The sequence below is a fragment of the Oncorhynchus keta genome, chromosome 18, assembly GCF_023373465.1.
Source record: "Oncorhynchus keta strain PuntledgeMale-10-30-2019 chromosome 18, Oket_V2, whole genome shotgun sequence".
Lineage (NCBI taxonomy): Eukaryota > Metazoa > Chordata > Actinopteri > Salmoniformes > Salmonidae > Oncorhynchus > Oncorhynchus keta.
Genome location: NC_068438.1, coordinates 3,206,240 through 3,233,763, shown reverse-complemented (window position 1 = coordinate 3,233,763; position 27,524 = coordinate 3,206,240). Strand labels below are relative to the sequence as shown.

Here is a 27,524-nt window from a genome sequence, read left to right as displayed (position 1 = left end):
CTTTATAGGAACATCAGGGCTCTGGTTAAAAAAAAATAGTGCACTATATAGGGAATAGGGTGTCATTTGGGTGGATAGTCCCCTGATCGACAGATGCTCTCACTGTCAACAAACTGTCAGCTGCATCTCTGTTAACAGGGTTACGGTTGGGTTTAAGGTCAGAGTAAGGATTAAGGGTTAGGCCTAGCGTTAAGGTTAGTGGATAGTTAATTGAAATGTAGTTGAAATGTTGTTGACAGTCTACTGAACATCTACAAACCTATTTGGGACTATCCAAATAAAGACATACTTAGAAATGTCACACATAGCCATGCTAGGATTCCTTATCGTACATATCTGCTCTACGTGATATATATCTATCTGAATGTGCCGTTGAGTGTGACCCTGAGTGCTTAACTGAACATAACCCGGATGATCTGACCCCTGTTTAACCTTTACCCCCGTCTGCTGCAGTTTTCCTGGTTCTTCTTCGAGCTCATTGTCAAGTCCATGGCCCAGCATCTAGTGGACTCCGACAATGTCAAGGTATAGAAACATAAGATATGAAGTTGTTATATATGTACATATACACTCTCTGTGCGAGGGGAGGTGACAGATTAGCATACCCATAAACACTACATGAGACGAATTCTGTCTTCGTCACACTGAGGAATACATTTTGACATTTTAGTGTCATTGTCCCTGTTGTATTTAACTCGCGCAAAGAGACCATCACGTTCTCAAACCTCATCACTCAAAGAATATATCTAATGATTATATTATACACTCGCCGGCCAGTTTATTAGGTACACCCATCGAGTACTGAGTCGGACACCCCTTCAGAACAGTCTGAATTCTTCGGGGCATTCTACATGGTGTCGGAAGAATTACACAGGGATTTTGGTCCATGCAGCCCATTCCATCCCATCCCAAAGATGCGCTTTTGGGTTGAGTTCTGGGGATTCCACAGCCCAATCAAGTAAACTGAACTCCCTGTCATGTTCCAGGCAATGTTTTTCACCTCCTCAATTGTCCAGTGTTGGTGATCGTGTGTCAACTGGAGTCGCTCGTTTCTTCTTGTTTTAGCTGATAGCAGTGGAACCCGGTGTGGTCGACTGCTGCAATAACCCATCTGTGACAAGGCTGGACAAATGTGCGTTTACGAGATGCCGTTCTGCAACCCACTGTTGTAGTGCGCTGTTATTTGTCCGTCTGTGGCCCACCTGTTAGTTTGCACTATTCTTGGCATTCTCCTTCGATCTCTCCATCAACGAGCTGTATCCGCCCAGAAGACTCCCACTGACTGAATGTTCTCTGTAAACCCTAGACACAGGGTTGGCACAAGGTGGTTGAGGTGCTTAAAGCACTTGAATTCGGCATTCTGAAATTCAAGTACTGAAATACCCTCGAAAATCTAACATTTTCTCAAGTTGGTACTTGAAAAGCACAATTAAAATGAGAGGAGAACAGATAATGGATACATATGTTTATGAAAGATATTAGAAAAATGTATTCCAGGCAGACTACTGAATTGTATTTCCTCACGTGTTTCGCACTGCGGTTGCCAGGCGAACTCACTCATTCCACCCACACTGCCACTCAGCCAGGCATGTACGGACTGTTCAGGCGTTGCCAAATGTCACATCGATAGCTAAAAATGCAGAGCAAATGTCGATGAAATCCTGCCTTTTGTGGGTATGGAACTTTTCTGAGATCTTATATTTCAGCTCATGAAACATAGGACCGACAACTTTACATGTTGCATGTTATATTTTTGTTCAGTGTAGTTTACCCACTTTTTTAAAAAACCACTATGACACTGGACACAACCAACCCACACTGTGTAAGGTGCAAAACATGCGTCAGACTTTGACATTGCGAGCGTGGGTGAATCGGCCCTGAAGAGCAACATGAAGGAGGAAAGACTCAACGCGCTGGCACCAGTTCTACATTATGTAGACTTTTTCTCTGCAACAACCTCCAGAGCTTTTTTTTGCAAATCGCCTCATTCACGGGGGCGCCCGCGATATTCCACTTTATCAAGCCATGCTCCTGCCGTTCTGTTGGCCGTTAACATGCAGTTTCCTCACCCAGCCCACCCGCCCTTCTCCCGACCGGCGACACTAAAGGTGCCGGCTATTAAGTAGCAGAATCCCCGAATTCCCCAACAAACAGTCATTAAGATGGAATTGTGTGGTCATGCGAATAGAAAATGTGTGTTCACCAGTAGGCATGTCCCAAAACTCTGCTCACCACTACTCAAATTGCAAAATCATAAGCACTGACTTAACACTCATGTGTGTATATAGTAAATACGTAGGGAAAACAACGTATTATTATTTACAAGCATTTCGCTACACTCGCAATAACATCTGCTAACCATGTGTGTATGACCGATAACATTTGATTTGATTTGGAACTTGTAAGCCAGTGACGAATACTCCGTTTTTTTGCATGAGGTTGTGGCGATATAATGCCATCTGTTGGCAACTATTGCACAATAATAATATTAACTATTACAAATTGATGGTCCTTGAAAATGAAATATGAGTGCTTGAAAAGTACTTTAAAGTCCTTGAGTGCTGTCGTGCGGGAAAAGCCCATCAGTGTGGCCGTTTCTGTGTTATTGGATCCGGTGTGCCCCGCACAGACGGTCGTGCCAACGCTCGAAGTCGCTTAGGTCACTTGTTTTGCCCATTCTAACGTTCATTCGAACAGTAACTGAATGCCTTGATGGCTGCTTTATATAGCAAACCGTGGCCAAGTGACCCACTGTCTGTTAAGAGCAATCCATTTTTGTGAACGGGGTGGCGTACCTAATAAACTGTCCGGTGTGTGTATGCCACTTACCAGACACTTTTATCAAAGCAACTTACAGAATAATACGATATAATTTATTGTCCTTTTACAGGGAAATTCATTTTGGAAAGACCGCATACAAATACACAAACACAATACACTATAATACATGCAGTGTGGAAAACACTTGAAAGTTAGTACTGAAGTCAGACATATTCAGATTCCCTGCGGCCTACTTTCCGACCTTATATTGGGCCTGCATCTGTCCTATGTCCCACTGTTCCATTCAGTGCTGTTAGTATGTATATGTGATCCCTGCTGGAATTGAACCTACGACCTTGGTGTTGCTAGGGCAACGAATACAATCTGTTAAGTTCCATATTATGTGTGGCCTCAGCTCCCTCGACCACAGAGGTTCCCTTCAACCTACCTGAGTCGTCTGGAGAGCCTAGTCATGACCGTGTCCGACCACATCTTCTGGAAGAACAAAGAGCTGGCAGAGGAGACCCGCAGTGCCAACCTGGCCGTGGCAGCCTTTGTCAAGGTGGGCATCACACACATCACACACACATTACATGTTTAGGGAGCTGTCTTTAGCGCTTGTCGAAATCAGGCTCAAATGCCGCCGAGGCTAATGCATTTCTATTCCCTGACTAATGATACGGAAGCCGAGTTGAATGCAATTAAGCTAACTGTAAATGAAAATGGCTTCCACTGCTAATTATTGTTAGATACTGATTTCCTTAAAGAGGTTCTCCGGTACTTTTGTATACTTTTTAGACAGTATTTCTGAAAGTAGCACTCATGAGCCAAAAGTGGTCTCCCCGGAATTTGCATACTACGTCACATATTGTGCATATATGTGCACCCCTTCATTGCACTCTCTCTCTCTCTCACTCTGCTCTGTGGGCATGATGTGCCTTTTGCTAGATGTCACTCAAATGCGAGGGCTGAAACTCATGAGCTAGAATTCTTTCATTCTTATTTACAATGACGGCCTACCAAAAGGCAAAAAGGCCTCCTGCGGCGACGGGGGCTGGGATGAGAAATAAAACTATAGGAACAACAAAGAGAGACACCACAACACTACATAAAGAGAGATGTAAAAAAAAAAAAAAAAAAAAAAACATAGCATGGCAGCAACACCACATGACAACAACATGGTAGCAACACAACATGGTACAAACATTACTTGGCACAAACAACAACACAAAGGCAAGAAGGTAGAGAACAATACATCGCGTGAAGCAGCCACAACTGTCAGTAAGAGTGTCCATGATTGAGTCTTTGAATGAAGAGATGAAGATAAAACTGTCCCGTTTGAGTGTTTGTTGCAGCTTGTTCCAGTCGCTAGCTGCAGCGAACTGAAAAGAGGAGCGACCCAGGGATGTGTGTGCCTTGGGGACCTTTAATAGAATGGGACTGGCAGAACGGGTGTTGTATGTGGAGGATGAGGGCTGCAGTAGGTATCTCAGATAGGGAGGAGTGAGGCCTAAGAGGGTTTTCTAAATAAGCATCAATCAGTGGGTCTTGCGACGGGTATACAGAGATGACCAGTTTACAGAGGAGTAGATTATGCATGTATGAACTACGCATTGACACATCCATCCTAAAACGGGAAGTTTAAAAGATACTTAGTAGTCGCCAGAGTTCCAGAGCATGTTTTTAACTGTGTTATGAAATGGGCTCTCTCTTTCATGTTATTTATTAACTAATGCTGACCTCCCTCCCTCCATCCATCACTCACTCTTTCCCTACCTCCTTCCTCTCCTCCTTATCTCCCTCCCCCCTCCTTTCCCTCCATCCATCCCGCCCTCTTTCCATCCCTCCCTCCCTCTTTCCATCCCTCCCTCCCTCCCTCCAGCGTTGCTTCACCCTCATGGACCGAGGGTTCACCTTCAAGCTGATCAGCAACTATGTCAACATGATCACAGCCACTGACAACAAGGTGACACACACACTTACACACACACACACTCATACACAAACACACACATACACACCCTTCTCATTCTGTTTCTCAGTGATGGAGGATATGTGAATAAAGCATCTGTCTGTGTAATAGCCAATGTCACTCACAGTAGAATAGAATGCAATAGAAAACAATTATATATCTACTAGAATAGAAAACAATGAACTTCAGAGGTGTTGTGGTGTTTTTATTCGGTCAATCAGGTGATGACTAGGGCTGTTGCGGTGACCGTATTACCGCCACACCGACTGTCACGAGTCATGAAGGCAGTCAAATTCCACGTGACGGTTTAGTCACGGTAATTAGGCTTCTCTAAGCTCTGATGCTGCTGAATGGTCGTTAGTAGCCTCCCAAACGTGCTAAGTGTCTGGTACTCCGCACTCTATTGTCCCTCTAATCACTCTGACATCAATGCAAATGTATTGGAAAATCTAATCAAGCACTTCATGAGAGCCCATGAGCTCATGCTGCATAACATTTCTATAGGCTATGCAATTGCGCAAGAAAACAGAATGGTGGCCTCTATTAAAAAAAAGAGGGGGATCCCATCAGCTTTCTATAGGCTAGGCCTACTATATTTATTTTTCAACCTTCCTAATATTAAGCCTTCCTGGTTGGCATGAAAATGAACCACGGGAAAAGCGTCCTCCATTCACTATTTAAGTCAGACATGACAGGTACTTTTTCCCCTGCCCCTGTTTTGAATCAGATGCATGATAATGGTCCATTTTAAATTGAAAAAAAAAACGCATTTCACAAATATATTATTTAGTGTATGTAAAGACGAGATTAAATCAAGAATAGTCTGATGGGTGACAATATTAGCCGAACACTTGTGAGTTATATATTATCACTTGTGAATTATGCCCAGCATAAGGCAAGAAACAATACCTTTTTTTGTTTTGAACTTTTTCTAATCATAGTCACAGACCTCATGTAGCCTAGCCCATAAAGCCTATATGTTTGCATAAGGTTTGTAATCACAATATAGTGGCCAAATAGCTTCTTTTAAAATGAAGCACATTAATCCACTTTACAACGGGTGTGGAGCCTAACTGTCAGCGCGTGAGTTTCAAGTTTGGGGAATATAATATTCACCATAAAAATGCATAATCGAATTTGTGGTCACTTTTGATAATGGTGTTTTCCCGCTAATGGCATTGTTGCACTTATAATGTGAAGAAATAGCTTAACAGTTTATCAACATTTTAAGCTAAACGCTCTGTTGCGTCAGTCTCAGTGCGTTAAAAAAAAGTGTGTTTTTGATGGTAGTGGTTGTATTAATTTGGGATCTATTGCATCCAACAACTGTCCCAGACTGTTTGGAATATGTATTTCTCGCACAGAATAGAATAGGTCAACTTTTGTTCTAGGGGGATAGTAGAACGACATAGGCTAGTGCTTGTCTTTTCATTAGGTCTACTCCTCTTGTTGGCTGACGAAAAGTAAATGTGGACAGTTCTTCCAATATCAGCACCTCGGAATTGGAAAAGGACGCGAGCATTTGCGTCTACGATGTGTCTGTCTTCACTTGTAGCCTGTAGGAAAGACCCAATCAAGTGATGGAGAGCCATGTGAGTGAGATGAGAGGTGCTTCAGAGCGGCCAGCATTTAGGGAGAAGGGGTGCAAAAAGGCATGGATGTTTTGGGGGGCTTTATGGCCACACAAAGTGGATGCCGCCAGGAAATGCGAGGCATTATCAAGTGCTTCTCAAATTGTGAATGAGAGATTGACTAAGTGTATACGGCCTGCGCAAAAAAACTATGCAGAGCTCATACCTTTCAAGTGACTTATTTCAAATATTAGAGTCGCATCATGCAGCTTTAGTGTATTACAAATCAAAACATATAGCCAAACGTTTATAGAACAACTAAAGTTACATGAATAACTCTAAATTAAGCATATAGGAGTCCCTATTTCTTTGTTAACTGCTCAACAGAGAATAGCCGCATGTGCCCACTCCCTCAAATCGTTTGGAGAAAATATCCTTTCTATTTTATTCAGCTCTGTTCAATTGTATTCTTCATACTGTAAAATAATGCCGCAGAATTCTAAGCAAATCTTGTCTGCTAAATGAACAAGTGTAGCCCTCAGCCATATGGCATAGTTAGATCAGGACCCAACATAAGGACAACTCAGAGTATGCTGTTCTGTTCTTCTGAAATACATTTACATTACATTACATTTAAGTCATTTAGCAGACGCTCTTATCCAGAGCGACTTACAAATTGGTGCATTCACCTTATGACATCCAGTGGAATAGCCACTTTACAATAGTGCATCTAAATCTTTTAAGGGGGGTGAGAAGGATTACTTTATCCTATCCTAGGTATTCCTTAAAGAGGTGGGGTTTCAGGTGTCTCCGGAAGGTGGTGATTGACTCCGCTGTCCTGGCGTCGTATAAATAGACTACAGTTTCGTCATATCATGTTTCTTTAGACCTGTCTAAAAGAAATGATGGATTTATTGTGAAGGTGTAGGCTATATTACATGGATTTATTGTGAAGGTGTAGGTTAAATTACATGGATTTATTGTGAAGGTGTAGGCTATATTACATGGATTTATTGTGAAGGTGTAGGTTATATTACATGGATTTATTGTGAAGGTGTAGGCTATATTACATGGATTTATTGTGAAGGTGTAGGTTAAATTACATGGATTTATTGTGAAGGTGTAGGTTATATTACATGGATTTATTGTGAAGGTGTAGGCTATATTACATGGATTTATTAGATTTTTTAAAATGTGTATGTGACAAAGGTCTGCATCAGTCGCCAGGAGATGCTAAATGTGTTTAAGTTAATTAACGGTCAATTACCGTGAGACCGACAGTTATTTGCTTGACAATCACCGGCTGCCGAAATTTCAAGACCACCACAGCCCTAGTTGTGACCCCGATGTTTCTCTCAACAGGTGCTGTGTGAGTTCAAGTTTGAGTTCCTGCGAGAGGTGTGCAACCACGAGCACTACATCCCTCTCAGTCTGCCCCTCCCCTCCGCTCACATCACAGGTCAGAGGTCATCTGGGGTTCACAGGGACCAAATCGAAGTCCGTTTAACACCGTTGCATTCATCTTCATTCATTACACCGCTTAACACCTTTTCTTTTCTTTTCTGTTCTTTCTCTTTCCTGTCCATTTCAGACAATGCATCACAAGAAAAGCAAAGTGCTCAGGGTAACTATTGGTCCCGTTTTGTGATATTCACATGATGTTGTACTGGTGTTCTTTGCCATACGACCGGAACTGGATGGAATAAACAACCCATCGTTTAGTTCTAACATTTAGTGTAGTGGTGGTTGTGCAGGAGTAGTATATGGCAGTTTTTCAACCTCTGGTACTAGGACCAGCTCTGGTCCCTGAGATGTTGCTTACCAGTCACTAAAAGGATTAGCTGACATCAATGTAGTCTAAAGTGTTAGTTTTAATGTAAGCATTCCTCCAAGGAAGGAAGGGCCATAGCTTTCTGGTCTCTGCTATAAAGAAGGTTGAGAACCACTTGTACATGAGCCCTCTCTTTCTCTTTCTCTCTCTCTCTCTCTCTTTCTCTCTTTCTCTCTCTCTCTCTCTCTCTCTCTCTCTCTCTCTCTCTCTCTCTCTCTCTCTCTCTCTCTCTCTCTCTCTCTCTCTCTCTCTCTCTCTCTCTCTCTCTCTCTCTCTCTCTCTCTCTCTCTCTCTCTCTCTCTCTCTCTCTCTCTCTCTCTCTCTCTCTCTCTCTGCCTCTCTGCCTCTCTGCCTCTCTGCCTCTCTGCCTCTCTGCCTCTCTGCCTCTCTGCCTCTCTCTCTCTCTCTCTGCCTCTCTCTCTCTGCCTCTCTCTCTCTCTCTCTCTCTGCCTCTCTCTCTCTCTCTCTGCCTCTCTCTCTCTGCCTCTCTCTCTCTGCCTCTCTCTCTCTGCCTCTCCCTCTCTCTCTCTCTCTGCCTCTTTCTCTCTCTGCCTCTTTCTCTCTCTCTCTCTCTCTCTCTCTCTCTCTCTCTCTGCCTCTTTCTCTCTCTCTGCCTCTTTCTCTCCCCCTGTCTCCCTCCTTATTCTCCCCCTAGTGGATGTGCCAGAGTACAGCCTGACGGGCGAGTTCTGCCGGAAGCACTTCCTGACTGGCTTGTTGCTACGGGAGCTGGGCCTGGCGTTGCAGGATGAGCAGGACCTGCGCCACCTGGCCCTCGCCAGCCTCAAGAACCTGATGGCAAAGCACTCGATGGATGCCCGCTATGCCATGAAGGTACGCCACACACGCCAACGCCATGCACCAGATGATAATATAATGTCCCCAATGGCACCCTATTTTCTATAGTGCACTACTTTTGACCAGAGCCCTGTAGTTGAGAAGTACACTATATATACAAAAGTATGTGGACACCGCTTCAAATGAGTGGATTTGACTATTTCAGCCAGACCCATTGCTGAAAGGTGTATAAAATCGAGCACACAGCCGTACAATCTCCATAGACAAACATTGTCGGTAGGATGGCCTTACTGAAGAGCTCAGGGACTTTCAACGTGGCCCCATCATTAGGATGTCACCTTTCCAACAAGTCAGTTTGTCATATTTCTGGTTCCAGATCTGATCATGTAATGTTTGTCTGTAATAAAAGTTGTGACGGTAAGCTAGGGCCAGGTAGCAATATTCGCCTGCTTCCAGATCTGTTTCTGTTTTAGTTTAGCCAACTCCTCTGATTACCGTTGTGAGTTGGCTGAAGTGCAAGCAGATCTGGGACCAGGCTGTACCAATATTGATGTTCCACACAGGAAACTGAAATGTTCTGATTGGACAGTGTCCAATGTACTACAGCTGACGCAAACGTATACACAGTAAAAATCACTTTTTATTTTGCCTGTCATCACGTCACACTTCCAGGAGTGTTCTCTGTGTCGAGATTTTCTCACAGATATTGGATTGACTGAAAGTGTGTGTGTGTTAGGAAAGAGAGGCGCATTACAGTGGAGGCTAGGACGATATGAAACAGCAGGAAATAATTCATCTGGACACACACACACACACACCCTATCCTGCGGTTGGGTGTACAGGAAGCATAGGGCACGATGTACAGTAGGGAATAGGGTGCCATTTTGGACTCAACCCCAGACAGCCAGAACCCATCTGAGATTAGAAGCCTGCCAAACCCAACACTGTACAACTGTTGACAGATCTCTGTTCCTCTCTCACTCAGGCACAGTTTGAAACCCCTGATATTTACTCTCTGTAGGTCTGTCGCTCACTATGGGTGTCTCTCGCTCTATCTCTGTCTCAAATTCTCTCTCTCTCTATTCCCTCCTTTTCTCTCTCCTCTCTCTCTCCTCCCTATCCCTGTTTCTCTCTGCCACCCCTTTCTTTTCTCCCTCTACCCCTCCCCCTCTCTCTCCTACCTCTTTATTCATATTCTCCAGGATAAGCAGGCGAGGATAGCATCCCTCTACCTGCCTCTGTACGGCCTCATCCTGGACAACATGCCTCGCTTCTTCCTCCGAGACCTCTTCCCAATCTACTTCACCTCCAGTGACCAAGTAAGAGTTTGAGATCTATTTAAACAGTGAAATGTTTCCCTCTGGCCTAGTGGTGTCACGGTGAAATGTTTCCCTCTGGCCTAGTGGTGTCACGGTGAAATGTTTCCCTCTGGCCTAGTGGTGTCACGGTGAAATGTTTCCCTCTGGCCTAGTGGTGTCACGGTGAAATGTTTCCCTCTGGCCTAGTGGTGTCACGGTGAAATGTTTCCCTCTGGCCTAGTGGTGTCACGGTGAAATGTTTCCCTCTGGCCTAGTGGTGTCACGGTGAAATGTTTCCCTCTGGCCTAGTGGTGTCACGGTGAAATGTTTCCCTCTGGCCTAGTGGTGTCACGGTGAAATGTTTCCCTCTGGCCTAGTGGTGTCACGGTGAAATGTTTCCCTCTGGCCTAGTGGTGTCACAGTAAAATGTTTCCCTCTGGCGCAGTTGTCTTAAAGGCTCTGCATGGTCAATCCGTCATCTGAAGTGGCTGTACTGCGATGCAGTAAACGTCAGGGTTTTCATAATTCTTGCACTTAGTGGAGCAGAGCTATTGTGAAGGAAGTTGTCAAGGAAGTGAGTTTGTGTTTATACAGGACGTACCGCCTCCACCTACCGTAAACCAATCATGTCAATGCGGAGCTATACGGAGCCCTCCGGATTGTTACAAATATTTGAGAGGTGCATGGAGATGCGGTACGGAGCTTGATTTGGCCTCTGCATGCCTCTGCAGTTGCGTCACTCCCTCGAAGCCTCCGACCACAATATAGGATCTAACATAAGTTCACTTTCACAGGGAACTGATTCCCTCTGGTCCAGTGGTGTCGCCCTCTGCTTAAGTGATCTCATTAGCGTTTTCTCAATTGGTCTTGCTCAACTCCTGCGTGCTCTCTCCTCCGTCCTCTCTCGCCTCTTTTTGGAAAAGGTCAAAGGTTAATTGAGAAGAAGCATGGAGGAGAGGGAACGTGGATGAAAATGCGCTTGTATGAAATGAGACTCTCCACCAGCAGCGGATCCAGAAATAGTGATAAAATGAATTAAGTTACTCGTGCATGGCATTTTATGGATAAAACGATAAATCCCTTACCGAAAAATCCCAAAACACATTTTCATGTGATCTTATGTGAAGTTAATGGGATAACATGTAAAGCAACATGTGATAACATGAAACTACACGTGAAAACGTGATCACATGTGAAGTGTTCCAAAAACATTGTGGTTTTAGCATATTGTTTTTAAAGGTGTGCTTGCTTTTCTCCTCTGACAAAACAAAAGCTGATTTCAAAAGGGGTGCGGCAGATTTCTAAACACTTCAGCGAAGGACGGGTTTTCGGGTCACAGAGGAGACAGGAAAGAGGGTGGAGGACGGACTTTTGCCCAAATGAGAAAAGGCTACAGTGAAATGTATCCATCTGACCAAGTGGTGTCACAGTGAAATGTTTTCCTCTGTCCTAGTGGTGTTAGAGAACTCTTTCCCCCTTTCCAGGGTTCAAGAGATGACCTGAGTGTGGGAGTGGGCGTGGCAGGTCCGGTGGCTCACGTCATTCGCCATGGCAACTCGGTGGATGCCTCCTTTTCCAAAGAAGTGCTCAACTCTATCACAGGTAGTGTGTGTGTGTGCGTGCGTGCATACTTTTGCATGTGTGTAGGTGTGTTTGCAACTGTGTGTGCACATAAAGGTCCATAAGTCTACCCCCCCCCCAGCCTTCTCCTCCCTGGCTGTTTCCACGGGTAACCATGCCGACTCACGGGGTTCTCTGATCAGCATAGAGTCCAACCCCAGCACCAGTGACAGGAACAGCGAGAAGATGGACGGATGTGAAAAGGTGAGAAAGATGACAACACTCACTCAGAAGTATTTCATGTCCAGAAATGTTGTGCAGACACTGTGCTGGCTTAATTAAAGAAAATAGCTATAGCATAAAGAAGAATGTGTGTCATCCTCCTTCTCTCTCTCTGTGCCACTCCCCTCTCTACCTCTCACCTCTCTCTTCCCACCTCCCACCTCTCTCTCCCCTCCCCCTCTCCCTAACTTCTTCCTTCCTTCCTTCCTTCCTTCTCTCTCTCTCTCTCTCTCTCTCTCTCTCTCTCTCACCTCTCACCTCTCACCTCTCACCTCTCACCTCTCTCTACCTCTCACCTCTCTCTTCCCACCTCCCACCTCTCTCTCTCTGTCTTCAGTTTGCCCGGCCTCAGTCTCTGATAGGCTTTGGATCTCGTTTTGACAAGCTGGACCAGGCCGAGACTCGGAGTCTGCTCATGTGTTTCCTCCACATCATGAAGACCATATCGGAGGGTGAGACACATAGTGTTACCTCCTTGCAGGTCCTGCTGTATAATTCACTACAGTTACGCTCCAAAAGTATTGGGACAGTGACACAATTTATTTACTTATTTTATTTTGGGATTTGAAATTATACAATGACTGAGGTTAAAGTAGTAAAAAGTTACGTAGTATGTAGACACCCCTTCAAATGAGTGGATTCGGCTATTTCAGCCACACCAGTTGCTGACGTGTGTATAAAATCGAGCACACAACCATGAAATGTCCATAGACAAACATTAGCAGTAGAATGGCCTTACTGAAGAGCTCAGTGTCTTTCATCGTGGCACCATCATAGGATGACACCTTTCCAACAAGTCAGTTCGTCAAATTTCTGCCCCGCTAGAGCTGCCCCGGTCAACTGTAAGTGCTGTTATTGTGAAGTGGAAATGTCAATGTCACCGCGAAGTGGTAGGCCACACAAGCCTCCCAGAACGGGACCGCCGAGTGCTGAATATCGGCTGTCCCCGGTTGCAACACTCACTACTGAGTTCAAAACTGCCTCTGGAAGCAATGTCAACACAATAACTGTTAGTCGGAGCTTCATGAAATGGGTTTCCATGGCCGAACAGCAGAACACAAGCCTAAGATCCCCATGTGCAATGCCAAGCGTCGGCTGGAGTGGTGTAAAGCTCACTGCCATTGGACTCTGGAGCAGTGGAAACGCATTCTCTGGAGTGAGGAATCACGCTTCACCATCTGTCAGTCCAAAGGACAAATCTGGGTTTGGCAGATGCCAGGAGAACGCTACCTGCCCGAATGCATAGAGCCAACTGTAAAGTTTGGTGGAGGAGGAATAATGGTCTGGGGATGTTTTTCACGGTTCAGGCTCTTAGTTCCAGTGAAGGGAAATCTTAACGCTACTACATACAATGACATTCTAGACGATTCTGTGCTTCTAATTTTTTGGCAACAGTTTGGGGGAAGGCCCTTTCCTGTTTCAACATGACAATGCCCCCATACATAAAGCGAGGTCCCTACAGAAATGGTTTGTCGAGATCGGTGTGGAATAACTTGACTGGCCTGCACAGAGCCCTGACCTCAACTCCATTGAGGATGGGATGAATTGGAACTCCGACTGCAAGCCAGGCCTAATCTCCCAACATCAGTGCCCGACCTCACTAATACTCTTGTGACTAAATGGAAGCAAGTCCTCGCAGCAATGTTCCAACATCTAGTGGAAATCCTTCCCAGAAGACTAGAGGCTGTTACAGCAGCAAAGGAGGGACCAACTCCACATTAATGCCCATGATTTTGGAATGAGATGTTTGAAGAGCAGGTGTCCACATACCTTTGACCATGTAGTGTATTTGGACCAATATTCGCAGCACGCAATGTCTACATCAAGCTTGTGACTCTACACATTTGTTGGATGTATTTGCTGTTTTGTTTTGGTTGTGTTTCAGTTCATTTCGTGGACAATAGAAAGGAATGGTGCATAATGTATTGTGTCATTTTGAAGTCACTTTTTTTTGTAAGTGAGAATAGAACATAAAGTCTCTAAACACTTCTACAGCGATGTGGATGCTACCATGGTTACGGATCATCCTGAATGAGTCACGAATGATGAGGAGCGAGAAAGTTACGGAAGCACAAGTATCATCTGCACTTTAACCTCGGCCATTGCGTCATTTCAAATCCAAACTGCTGGAATCCAGAGCCAGAAACGGCAACAAAGAAGTGTCACTGTCCCAGTGCCTTTTTGGAGTGCACTGCATACGTGTTCTTTACGTAGTTCTATGGTTAACCCCTTCACTACCAGACCATAGCCAATAGTACAGTGGCCTGCTAGCAATCGGACCATATGCTAAGCCCACACTGCAGTAGCTTGGGAAGCTGGTACCTTGGTGTTAACCTCTTCCGTACCAGACCGTAGCCTACAGTAGGGTTGTTACGATACCAGTATACTGGATTTTCCATGGCAACAAAAAGAAAACGGGAAGAAGTCTAAACTATGCCTTATTGGTGCTAACGCTTGGGAAGTGACTCTGGATGACGAAAATAAGGCCGTTCGTTTGTTTGTTTTCCTTGCCATGATACTTAAAGAGTATCGCGATACTGGCACGCACTGTTAGTCAATTTCTTGCTTTTGCACAGTGAAGTAGTACAAGTACAGGTACGTGTGATAAGAACACTGCCCTTTTTCTTCTATTTGCAGAGGTGATGGTTTCCTATTGGCACCGAGCCATACACCAGGAGATCTCCGACTTCGTCAACATCCTGGAGTGAGTATCCACAGTGTTAACACTTCCTCTGTCCCTGTGTAGATGGGCTACTATACTACAGGTGGCTACAGGTACATTGCATTTATTTTCAAAGACACAGCTGCCCATTTCAGACTTCAAATAAGCAGTTGAACCCACGCAAAGCTGGGCAGAAGTTGAATTAAAAGGAGAATATGGAGAATATTAAGTGTGTCCTCGCTGACTCGAGCACACTAATGAGAATTGTTCCGCTGACTTACACTTTAATGTGGTTGGGTGTTGGTGCTGGTGTCTCCAATATTCTTGCTTGATGACTAGAAGAAACCTACTAAAGGACCCCCCTTGGTGAAATAGAAAAGCTTACATTCTCAAAAGATGAAATGTGTGATCGTAGTTCGATAACGCAACACCCCACACCTGATAAAAAAAAAAAACACTAGCTTTTACAAAAAGAATCACACTTGTGTTTAAAAAACAGTCGTGATCTAATTCACAGTTGTGATGTATTCATTGCCAAATGAACGGTCTTGTCAATCAATAAAAATGTATCGCACTGCATACTTGTACTGTAGGCCTATCACATGCTGAAGAACAGGAGCCCACTGACGGTGTTGTAGTGATTGGCGTTGCTTCGAAAGACCGTCCTGCCACTGAACTGGACATAAACAGTGTCTCCCACCTCCAGCGGAACACTGTTCCACCGTTTCCCCTCACATTATTGATCAATTCACCATTCTTCACTAAAACACTGTACATTGTATAATAGAAATGGTACATTCCTTTTAACATTTGTTGTGAAGAAGCCTATAGAGGAAGAGAAGAAATTATTACATTTTTTTGGGGGGGACCATACCGCATAGATGTATACTGAACAAAAATATAAACCCAACATGCAAAAATGTAGAAGATTTTGCTGAGTTACAGTTAATAAAAGGAAATCAGTCAGTTGAAATAAATGTATTAGGTCCTAATCTATGGTTTTCACATGACTGGGCAGGGGTGCAACCATGGGTGGTCCTTGGGCATAGACCCAGCCACTTGGCAGCCAGGCCCACCCACTGGGGAGCCAGGCCCACCCACTGGGGAGCCAGGCCCACCCACTGGGGAGCCAGGCCCAGCCAATCAGAATGGGGTTTTCCCTACAAAAGTGCTTTCTTACAGAAAGAAATACTCCACCCCCTCTTCATACGATCCCGCTGGTGAAGAAGCCAGATGTGGAGGTCCTGGGCTCGCGTGGCTTCACGTGGTCTGTGGCTGTGAGGCCGGTTGGATGCCCTGCCAAATTCTCTAAAACGATGTTGGAGTCAGCTTACGGTAGAGAAATGAACATTCAATTCTCTGGCAACAGCTCTGGTTGACATTCCTGCAGTCAGCATGACAATTGCGGTCTGGATTGAATCTAAACCTAACTTGAAGTTGAACTTTAATAGGCTTAGTTGAACTTGAACTAGTCGTTGAACTTTAGTAGGACTAATGACTCTGTCCTCTCATTATGTGGAGGGAGGGAAGGAGGAAAGTGTACATATCAGAGAGAGACAGAGGAGGAAGGGAATAATGGGAGACTTGGCAGAGGAGAGAGAGAGAGAGAGAGAGAGAGAGAGAGAGAGAGAGAGAGAGAGAGAGAGAGAGAGAGAGAGAGAGAGAGAGAGAGAGAGAGAGAGAGAGAGAGAGAGAGAGAGAGAGAGAGAGAGAGAGAGAGAGAGAGAGAGAGAGAGAGAGAGAGAGAGAGAGAGAGAGAGAGAGAGAGAGAGAGAGAGAGAGAGAGAGAGAGAGAGAGAGAGAGAGAGAGAGAGAGAGAGAGAGAGAGAGAGAGAGAGAGAGAAAAATAGTCTTTTCTCCCCGAGCCTCCACTCAGCTCTGCAGTAAATTCACTGCAGTAAATTCACTTTCCTGTCTGCTGGAGCTTCAGTTTTTATAACACACAGCTCCAAGACACACAGTGCTGTAGTACCTCTCCTCAGCACACACATACATACACACATTGTGACTGCACAAGCATGTATTGTGACAGCATGCACGCACAACACATACCCACATGCACACACGTGCTTATAAACTTATACTCAACACACACACCCTAATACACAGTCTCTCCTCTTCCTCTATGCAGGCTGTGTCTCCAGCACTTTAGATTCCTGGGGAAGCGCCACATAGCCAGGTAAGTATCAGCCTTCCACAGGGGCTTTTAGCTGATACTATGTACCTGCAAAACCCCTCCCACTCAGAGGTTTTTTGTGTGCGTGTGTGTGTGTGTGTGTTTTCATTGGTTTTATCAATGAAAGACATGCAACAGAACCTTGTGTCAGATTATTTGAAATGTAATGTTTGCTCAACAGCCAGATACACACACACACACACACACATTCAACTACCCTCCCCCCAACTGACACACAGTCACATACACACTTAATGTGCATAATATATGCACATGCAACAGTCGGTCACACACAAACACATAAACGGAATATGTGTACTGTATGCGTATGCACACATACCCAGACTACTCCAAGGATCCAGGGTGGGGCTCACTGACTGTCTCCCTAGCCACAGCTGCTGCTGCCTGTGTGTCTGTGTGTGTTTGTGCTTGTGTCTGCATCTACTGGGGAGACAAGAAAGAGGGTGGATCCCCTGCCAACCCCATAGTTCTCTTGCTGGCTGCAGTCGATAGAGGGAGGGAGGGAGAGAGAGAGATGATTAATGGCAGACACACAGATGTTGACAACGAGGTGGGCGAACTGGGACGTTTCTCACTGTCGTGGTTGGCAAGAGCATGGTAGTTGGGGGATGGGGGGGGGGTCCTGTCTGTTTGCTGTATCTGTTTGTGTGTGTGTCTGTCTGATTGTTGGTGTGTGTGTGTCTGTCTGTTTGTTGGTGTGTGTGTGTCTGTCTGTTTGTTGGTGTGTGTGTGTCTGTCTGTTTGTTGGTGTGTGTGTGTCTGTTTGCTGGTGTGTGTGTGTCTGTGTTGGTGTGTGTGTGTCTGTTTGTTGTGGTATCTGTTTGTTGTGTGTGTGTGTGTGTGTGTGTGTGTGTGTGTGTGTGTGTGTGTGTGTGTGTGTGTGTGTGTGTGTGTGTGTGTGTGTGTGTGAAGAGCCTGATCACATGGATATGCTCTCGTGAGCTCAAACCAGTGTGTGATGCTGTTCAATTCACACGTCAGATATAGATATTGGGGTACACATTGTGTACGTGGATCCTGGAGCAGTCATAGGCTTTCCCAGCCAGACTTTTTCTCTTCACGTCTAATTTAATTTGTCCTTATTTCCTCCTCAATGTGAAGGAGAAGAAGAAAAAGCAGAGACGTTTATATTTTATTTTTGTTCTCTTTTTGTCAGAGCCAACAAAAGGCTGGGAATGTGGCGTTTTTAACCATGTCAGGCATTAGTAGAATAAAAACGAAGGGGCTGGGAGACTTTTGACCAGAGCCCGTAAGTGCACTATAAAGGGAACAGGGTGCCATTTGGGTCACATACGTTGTCTGGGGCTGATAAGTTACATGCAACCTTAATCAGAGAGGCTGCTGGGGAATTTGAATAGTCTCTCTCTCTCTCTCCTTCTCTGTGGCGCCAACACTTTGATGCCTGTCTGAACTCAGTGTGAGCTCTTTTTTGAAGTATGCTGATGACTTGTGCATCCACAGCGCTCTGTAAAGGTTTTGCTGAGACATTCCTATAACGTTTTCCGTGTCAATTGCGCCTCATTGGTTTTTATTTCCAGCACATCTCTCTGTTGAGTGGATACAGCCTAGCAGGAGCATCCATACAGTAACACACAACACACCTGTAACACTGGTTGTGTCCCAAATAGCACCCTATTCACTTTATGGTGCACTACTTTTGACCAGAGCCCTATGGCCCCTGCTCCTATTCCCTTTATAGTGCACTACCTTTGACCAGGGTGTACTACCCCTATGGGTAGTAGTAGGGCACACTGCCCTATCCCACCTGGACAAGAGGAATGATGACCTGGCCTCCACAATCACCCGACCTCAACACAATTGAGATGGTGTGGGATGAGTTGGATCGCAGGGTGAAGGAAAATCAGCCTACAAGTGCTCAGCATATGTGGGAACTCTTTGAAGACTGTTGGAAAAGCATTCCTCATGAAGCTGGTTGAGAGAATGCCAAGCGTGTGCAAAGCTGTCATCAAGGCAAAGGGTTGGCTACTTTGAAGAATCTAAAATCTATTTTGATTTGTTGAACACATTTTTGGTTAGTACATGATTCCACTTTTGACTGTTACTGTATTCTCAATATAGCTCATCCTAATATATCTACTACTGTACATACCATTTTATTTCCTAATTAGATACTGTCTATACACATCATGTATTTATATTCTAGATTCTGACACAGGCTCTAATAGATCTAGCCCTGGATTATTATTAGGACCAGTTCTGCGATTTCTTGAGTTCTTGTTTAGATTTGTTTTATTATTTGTGTGTGTTTGTGTTGTATTTGCGAGACATCCTACCCGCACTGTTTGACGCTAGAAACGTAAGGATTTCGCAGGCACCTGCTATAACACCTGCACATCTGTGTATGTGACCGATCCACTGATTTTGGATGAGACAAAGGCAAATAGGGTGCCATTTGGGACCCATCCACTAAACGTCTGTTTGCCGTGACACTTGTCAGCGTTTCTGTAACATTGATAAGGCATGAGACACTCGTAAACACTGATATGACATGTTAACACACTGATCACACTGGAATGTGTGTCCGTTGACCTTGCTCTTGCCTCCCCCTCTGTGTTTTCTCCTCCACGCTCCACGTGTTGATGTGTGTATCGATGTGTTAATGGATGGTCCATGTGACTGCACATGTATTGATGGCCACACTTTCATGTGCGGCGAAGACTGACTTCTTACTGTTTAACCCTAAAACTTCTGCTGGTGATATTGTTGTGTGTGTGTGTGTGTGTGTGTGTGTGTGTGTGTGTGTGTGTGTGTGTGTGTGTGTGTGTGTGTGTGTGTGTGTGTGTGTGTGTGTGTGTGTGTGTGTGTGTGTGTGTGTGTGTGGCTACTCGCATGGCTTTGCCGCTGTCATATGTAAGCTAATGATCATGTAGCATTCATGTGGCATGATGACCATCCCTCCTCCCCATCATCCCTCCATCGGCTGCCCTACATTCTCTGTGTGTACTGACCGTAGTAGAATCACTGACCTGAGCACTAACAAATCTGCTAATTGAGATGGCATTAGCGGGTCTTGTTAGGCTCAATTCATCTGTTCATCTCTGTCACCACATACACTAGCTAATGTATTGGCAGCAAGCAAACTAGCTTCCAACTAATGCTCTATAGCCCTTAAAATACTTCCTAACTAACGGCAACCTCAACCTAACATTGGAAAAATGTATTTATTTCTCTATCTGACGCCACTAACCCCGCTACTTTGCTGTGGCAGCGTACAATACTGAAATGACCCCCTCCTCTTTCTGCTTGGCTTGATGGCTTTAGCCCACCTGATTCCACATGTATCACGCGTTTCAGAGTAGGAGTGCTGATCTAGGTTCAGGACCCCCCCCCCCTGTCCATAATAATCTGATTCATTATGATCTGAAAGGCTAAACTGATCCTAGATCAGCTCTCCTACTCTGAGATGCTTGATAAATTTGGGTCGTGATGTTCAAATTGACAACGAGGAGGAAGAGTAATGATGATAATGATGATAATGATGCTGATGCTGTTACTTAACGCTGGTGTCATTGGCTTGTGAACAGGAAGCTAGCGGCCGTGGTAAAGCTGGCCCAGGGCACCCAGAACAATGGCACCCTGAAGGGCTCTAACCATTCCACCCAGCCCTCCACAGGCCTGCTCCCTCAATGGTAAACACACAGTCGCTACCTGGGGGCCCTCCACACAGGGAGCGGGGTGAAGTTTTCCCTACCACCTGATCTTGGATCAGTTTAGCGTTTACCCCACTAATGGTTAAGGTTAGGACCGGGGGAGGGGAATCTGTACCTAGGGGAAACTTCACCTCGGAGATCCACACAGCGTCCGACACATACTCGCACACACACGTACCCTTTACACACTACTGAGCAGAGCTGAGCCGAGCTGTACTCTGCTGGCCTGGAAAGGACCATGTGAAAGTAAGATATCAGAGCCAGTATAATATAGTTCAGGTTGTCACCACGGTGAAAATGGTGATAAATACAGTGGAGTTCAGAAAGTATTCAGACCCCTTGACTTTTTCCCCCCAAAATGTAACGTTACAGTTTTATTGTAGAATGCGTGTAGATCGAAAAAGGACAATTAAACCAATTTGAATCCCTCTTTGTAACGCAACAAAATGTGAAAAAAAGTTAAAGGGGGTGTAGACTTTCTACAGGCAGTGTATGTAACAATAGCTGGGTGTCTTACATTTGGGGGGTTACTGGACAAAAATGTATAGCTTACTGAACGAAAGCTCTAAATAAAGTGGAACAGAAAAGCTCGACTCTGCCTCTATATCCCTCAACTCCATGTTTGTCCAGTAAACTATAGGTTTTTAGTCCAGGACACTATAAATAGGGCTTAAACCAGCCGAGTTTGTGAACCCCATTTGTCCTGTTATGAGTTTAGTTCATTTACATTTAAGTCATTTAGCAGACGCTCTTATCCAGAGCGACTTACAATGGTTCACCATTGCTGCTCATCAGTGTCGTCTTCATGGTCCTGAACAAGTGACCATCCATGGTGGACATTGTGAGTGTGTCATGTGACATAGTGTGGTGGCCACTCTGTTTGCCCAGCATGCCCCCCAGTGTCTACCATACGTGTGGCGTGGTGTAATTGGCTAGTCCTTTGTCTGCATATCCTCCCTCATTAAAAATAGGATCCCTGTCTTAGCGGCAATCCCGTTTAACTACGTGGTCGCATTAACATGTGTGTCGTCACCTTACAGGGGATGTTGTTTTCTTAGACATTTTCACACACTTAGGACCAATCCCAAATGGACCCCTGGACCCTTACGCCCTATGCACTTGTGGAGATCTGATAAGATTTGACAGGTGCAGTCAATAAATGGTCCTCAAAGGTTCATTGAACATTTCCCCATATTGCTTATACCAATCACGTCCTCTCAGATCTCCACAAGTGCATAGGGTCTACTGGTCCGTTTGGGTTTGGGCGGCAGTGCAGAATTACAGGCTGTTTTCGAGGTGGAGTGAATATATTGGGTGTCGTGTTCACGAAACGCAAGACATTATGAAACGGGTCAAATGAGCGTTCCTATTGGATAAGTTGACAGAGTATCTCTCTTTGTTTCAAAACGCTTTCACCTGTTTCGTCTCTGCTGAACACCACCCCTTGTGAGGTTGAAAGTTATGTGTTGTGTGTTTGACCCCCGTCTGGTCACCAGGATGCTGTCAGGACAGGATGGCCATCGGCACGCCCGCTCCCAGACAATGCCCATCATCCGGGCCAAGAACGCCCTGACCAACCCCAAGCTGCTGCAGATGATGGAGACTGGTAATGTCCCCCCGAGTACTCCCACCTAACAACACTGCTGGGCAATGCCACCCCGGTCCCATTTCAAAACTGTTTATTTCACATCAATGTGTTCTGTTATTTAGTTGGTTAAGTTAGCTTTTGTTGTCCTAGACCAATAGCTTGTTTTACTTTTACCAACTGCCAATAGTGCTATTTCTTATCTATTACAGTGCTAAGTAACATTACTTAGCTATTATAATTCTGTCTCTAGTGTTGTCTTTTGTTAGGTGCGTGAGGGTTATTGCTAGGGTTAGGGTTGGGCTGTTGTTGCTAGCTGTGCTGCTGTACCGTTGCCCTTTTTCCTGTCCTTCCCTCAGATGGGAACATCCCAGAGGGTGACCACCTGAGCCCGACGGACATCGAGGCCAATCTGTCCACCGAGGTGGCCCTCATCGTACTGGATGTCCTGGGCCTCTTTGTCCATCACCACAAGGTCAGACAACAACACTGACCACTGTCTGAATGGTCAAACACCGATCCTGACAACTTACAGACCTGTTACGGTTGCTCAACTTTCCCGAAATCCCGGTTGGAAGATTCCTGGAATCTCGAGGGAATAAACAGGAAATCCAACCAGGATTTCGGGAAAACCTGGGAATCGTAGGGGAAATTTCTAGAATTTTGCCTTATCCTAGACCTGTCATTCATGAGCCTAATTTAATACGCCACTGCCACCTTGTGGTTATTACTAGGAACTACAGTGACTTTTTCGCCTGAAATCTGTTTAACTATTTACTATTGTTTCACTTCACTGAATCTGAGATATTCAGTTTGTATTCCAAGCTAGGGATTTGTATCTTCTGTTGTTCTTGTAGGTTACGGTGCACTCCTCAGTCCTCAAGTTAGCTGTCCCTCAATATCTATAATTGCTATACTCTGTAAAGCAACCCGGCAACCTAGACATGCTGCTTTTTTTGTCTTTTGTGATTCATATTACGTCTGTGTCCCAAATGGCACCATTTTCTCTATATAGTGCACTAATTTTGACAAGAGCCCTATAGGCCCTGGTCAAAAATAGTGCACTATATATGGAATAGGGTACCCTTATTTCCAGACTCAATTGGTACCGCAGTGCCGGCTGGTGGACGAGATAAGGAATAGGGTGCCATTTGGGAAGCACATATGTTGATTGTTGTTCATTCTCTCCCACAGAAACAGTTACTGCAGGACGAGGGTCAGAACCTGCTGATGAAGAAGGTGTTCGACACCTACCTCCTCTTCTTCCAGATCAATCAGTCCACCAGCACCCTGAGACACGTCTTCGCTGCCCTGCGCCTCTTCATACAGAAGGTCTGTGTACTGGCTGATAGCTCTCTAACACCATGGGGAACCCATGCACACTAACTGACTTCATATTACATTATTGACGCTGAACTCTCTCTCTCTCTCTCTCTGTCCCTCTTTCTCGTCCTTTCTCTCCTTCCCTACTCTCTTCTTATTTAACCTCATCTCTTCTCTCTATCCCTTTACTTACTTCCCTTCTTACACCCTCTGTCTCTCTAGTTCCCCTCTGCGTTCTTCCAGGGTAAAGCGGACCTGTGTGGCTGCCTGTGCTACGAGATCCTGAAGTGTTGTAACCACCGCTCCAGCTCCACCCAGACTGAGGCCTCCGCACTCCTCTACTTCTTCATGAGGAAAAACTTTGAGTTCACCAAGGGAAAGTCCATCGTCCGCTCCCACCTACAGGTCAGTCAGCGGGGATGGAGGGATGTGTGTGGTGTGGGTCTTGGTGTGGGGGTGGATATATATGTGTGTGTGTGTGCCAGAGCTTTCTTTATTTTCACTGTTTTGTTCGGTGAACACAGGGTCTGGATAGAGAAAGGCCACAATATTTCTATGGCTTTGTTTACCTCTGAAACAGACAGTTTGGCAGCCGATCAGAGACCACACACACACATCGCCACACTGTTTCAGAGCGGGTGTGATTAGCGTCACCTTCACTCTCGTTCCCTTTCCCTCCTCTCCTTCCTCCATCCCTCCAGCTGATCAAGGCAGTGAGTCAGCTGATTGCGGATGCTGGCATCGGAGGCTCACGCTTCCAACAGTCTCTGGCCATCATCAATAACTTTGCCAACGGCGATGCTCCTCTCAAGGTGAGAACAGGGACTGGAGTGAGAAATGTTTTGCATCCCAAATGGCACCCTATTCCCTTTAAACTTCACTACAGTGTATATCAGGGATGGGCAACTGGCGGGGGAACTCAATTGGGGTGTCAACTTACGAGGTAGAAAATTAGACAACACAAGGTGCAATTTCTAAATTTCGCTGTGTATCAACAGTTTTTCTCTTGTAATGTCAGTCACTAATAGTCACTCAATTAGCCCTTGTCAGCAAAACATTTTTTGATTGGTAAGTTAGTCTAGGGGCCAGCTATGGCAATAGGGTGATGTTTATTTGGGTGTCAGCCCTGGTGTTGAGGAATTAGTGTTAGTGATTCCTCTCTTAACTCCCTCTAGTGACTAATAATGTCTGCGACTGTGTATACTGCCCGTGTTTGATCTGATGTGACGTCATGAACATCGTTTCTTGTAGCTGAGCCACACAGAAGCCACAAACCCTTTGCCTGTGTTTACGGGCAAAAAGGACAATAAAACCTTTTATGAACTGTGACGTCATCGTGTTTGATCCATCCGCCCTCCCAGAACACACCGCTCCCTGCCGAGGTGAAAGACCTGACCAAGCGGATCCGCACGGTGCTGATGGCCACGTCGCAGATGAAGGAGCACGAGAAGGACCCGGAGATGCTGGTGGACTTGCAGTACAGCCTGGCCAACTCCTACGCCAGCACCCCCGAGCTCCGGCGCACCTGGCTGGAGAGCATGGCCAAGATACACGTCCGCAACGGAGACCTCTCAGAGGTACAGTAGGACTGGGTTACTGGGATATGTTATGGGTTGTGTGATCTGATGCTATGTTGTGTATACAGGGTACAGAGGTGTGTGCAGTGGGTATCATATAATCATTCACCCCCTTGGATTATTTTCACCTTTTGTTGCGTTACAAAGTGGGACTGAAATGAATTATATATTTTGTTGTCATAGATCTGCGCAAAATGCTCTATAATGTCAAAGTGAAAAGAAAATTCTACAGAAGTAACTAAAAAAATAGTTGTGGCATAAGTATTCATCCCCTTTGTTTAGGCAAGACTAAATTACACGGATCAAAAATACAAACGCAACATGCAACAATTTCAACGTTTTTACTGAGTTACAGTTCATATAAGGAAATCAGTCAGTTGAAATAGATTCATTAGGCCCTAATCTATGGATTTCACATGACTGGGAATACAGATGTGCATCTGTTATTCACAGAACTTTTTCTTTTTAAAGGTGGGGGGCGTGGAATGGGAAAACCAGTCAGTATCTGGTGTGATCACCATTTGCCTTGTGCAGCGCGACACATCTCCTTCCCATAGAGTTGATCAGGCTGTCGATTGTGTTCTGTGAAATGTTATCCCACTTCTCTTCAATGGCTGTGCGAAGTTGCTGGACGTTGGTGGGAACTGGAACACGCCGATCCAGAGCATCCCAAACATGCTCAATGGCTGACATGAGTATGCAGGCCATGGAAGAACTGGGACATTTTCAGCTTCTAGGAATTGTGTACAGAGAATTGCGTCATGGGACCGTGCATTTTCATGCTGAAACATGAGGTGATGGCGGCGGATGAATGGCACGACAATGGTCCTCAGGATCTCAACATGGTATCTCTTTGCATTCAAATTGCCATCAATAAAATACAATTGTGATTCGTTGTCTGTAGCTTATGCCTGCCCATACCATAACCCCACTGCCACCATGGGGAACTCTGTTCACAACGTTGACATCAGTGAATCGCTTGCCCACACAATGCCATACACGTACCATCTACCTGGTACAATTGAAACCGGGATTCATCCGTTAAGAGCACACTTCCAGTGTGCAAGTGGCCATCAAAGATGAGCATTTTCCCGCTGAAGTCGTTTACAACGCCAAACTGCAGTCAGGTCAAGACCCTGGTGAGGACTACGAGCATGCAGATGAGCTTCCCTGAAGCCCCCCAGTTGCCCTTTGTGCAGAAATTCTTCTGTTGTGCAAATCCATAGTTTCATCAGTCCAGGTGGCTGGTCTCAGACGATCCCGCAGGTCAAGAAGCCAGATGTGGAGGTCCTGGGCTGGAGTGGCGACATGTGATCTGCGGTTGTGAGGCGTTGAACGTACTGACAAATTCTACAAAACAACGTTGGAAGTCGGCTTTACGGTAGAGAAATTAACAATAAATGATCTGGCAACAGCTCTGGTGGACATTCCTGCAGTCAGCATGCCGACTCCCTCAAAACTTGAGGCGTCGTGTTGTGTGACATTACTGCACATTTTAGAGTGGCCTTTTATTGTCCAGTGTATGAATTATCTTGGCAATGGAGGAATGATCACTAACAGGGATGTAAACAAATATGGAACATTTCTGGGATATTTGATTTCAGCTCATGAAACATGGGGCCAACACTTTACATGTTGCGTTTATATTTTTCTTCAGTGTAGTTCGAGTTCAATGGCTGTGACGGGAGAAAAAACAGAGGGTGGATCAACAATATTGTAGTTACTCCACAATAATGACCTAAATGACAGTGAAAAGAAGAATGGATATATATGGAATAAAAAATATTGCAAAACATGCATCCAGTTTGCAACAAGGCACTAAAGTTGGAATAAACGTTTTGGTCTAAATGCAAAGCCTTATGACAACACATCAGTGAGTGACTGCCTCCTTATTTTCATGCATGTTGGTGGCTGCATCATGGTATGGGTATGCTCGACATCGGGCAAAGACTGGCCAGTTTTTCAGGATAAAAAGAAACGGGATGAAGCTAAACACAGGCAACATCCTAGAGGAAAACCTGCTTCAGTCTGTTTTCCACCAGACATTGGGAGACAAATTCACCTTTCAACAGGACAATAACGTACAACACGAGGCCAAATCTACACTGGGGTTGGTTACCAAGAAGACAGTGAGTGTGCCTGAGTGGCCAAGTTACAGTTTTGACTTAAATCTGATTTAAAATCTATGGCAAGACTTGAACATTTCTGTGTAGCCATGACCCCCAACACCTAATGGCCAAATATTGAACAGTCCAGGTGTGCAGAGCTCTTAGAGACAAACCCAAGAAGACTCACAGCTGTAATCACTGCCAGAGGTGATTACATCTAATCAAGGAATATTTGTGTTTTCATTTTTTATTACTTTTTAAGAAATGTTGTGTAGATCATAGATTTTGTTTTAAATCGCAATTAAATCTATTTTAAACTCACGTTGTAA

General features: G+C 45.1%; 1 protein-coding gene across 7 annotated transcripts in view; it reads left to right on the top strand.

Moving 5' to 3' along the window:
* The window catches only part of LOC118396802 (dedicator of cytokinesis protein 10-like), a 183,140-nt gene that overhangs the window by 132,347 nt on the left and 23,269 nt on the right, over positions 1-27,524 (top strand). For 6 of the 7 annotated variants that reach the window (XM_052467187.1, XM_052467186.1, XM_052467190.1 and 3 more), the window contains exons 27-45: positions 454-525; positions 3,176-3,322; positions 4,643-4,726; positions 7,666-7,762; positions 7,895-7,927; positions 8,790-8,968; positions 10,135-10,251; positions 11,715-11,832; positions 11,933-12,054; positions 12,410-12,524; positions 14,710-14,776; positions 16,866-16,913; positions 20,477-20,581; positions 22,099-22,208; positions 22,547-22,662; positions 23,382-23,519; positions 23,733-23,915; positions 24,212-24,322; positions 24,872-25,087. In XM_052467187.1, the coding sequence (XP_052323147.1) occupies positions 454-525; positions 3,176-3,322; positions 4,643-4,726; positions 7,666-7,762; positions 7,895-7,927; positions 8,790-8,968; positions 10,135-10,251; positions 11,715-11,832; positions 11,933-12,054; positions 12,410-12,524; positions 14,710-14,776; positions 16,866-16,913; positions 20,477-20,581; positions 22,099-22,208; positions 22,547-22,662; positions 23,382-23,519; positions 23,733-23,915; positions 24,212-24,322; positions 24,872-25,087 (2,178 nt within the window). The remainder of the gene's footprint in view (positions 1-453; positions 526-3,175; positions 3,323-4,642; positions 4,727-7,665; positions 7,763-7,894; positions 7,928-8,789; positions 8,969-10,134; positions 10,252-11,714; positions 11,833-11,932; positions 12,055-12,409; positions 12,525-14,709; positions 14,777-16,865; positions 16,914-20,476; positions 20,582-22,098; positions 22,209-22,546; positions 22,663-23,381; positions 23,520-23,732; positions 23,916-24,211; positions 24,323-24,871; positions 25,088-27,524) is intronic. The other variant, XM_052467191.1, reaches the window with a different exon arrangement.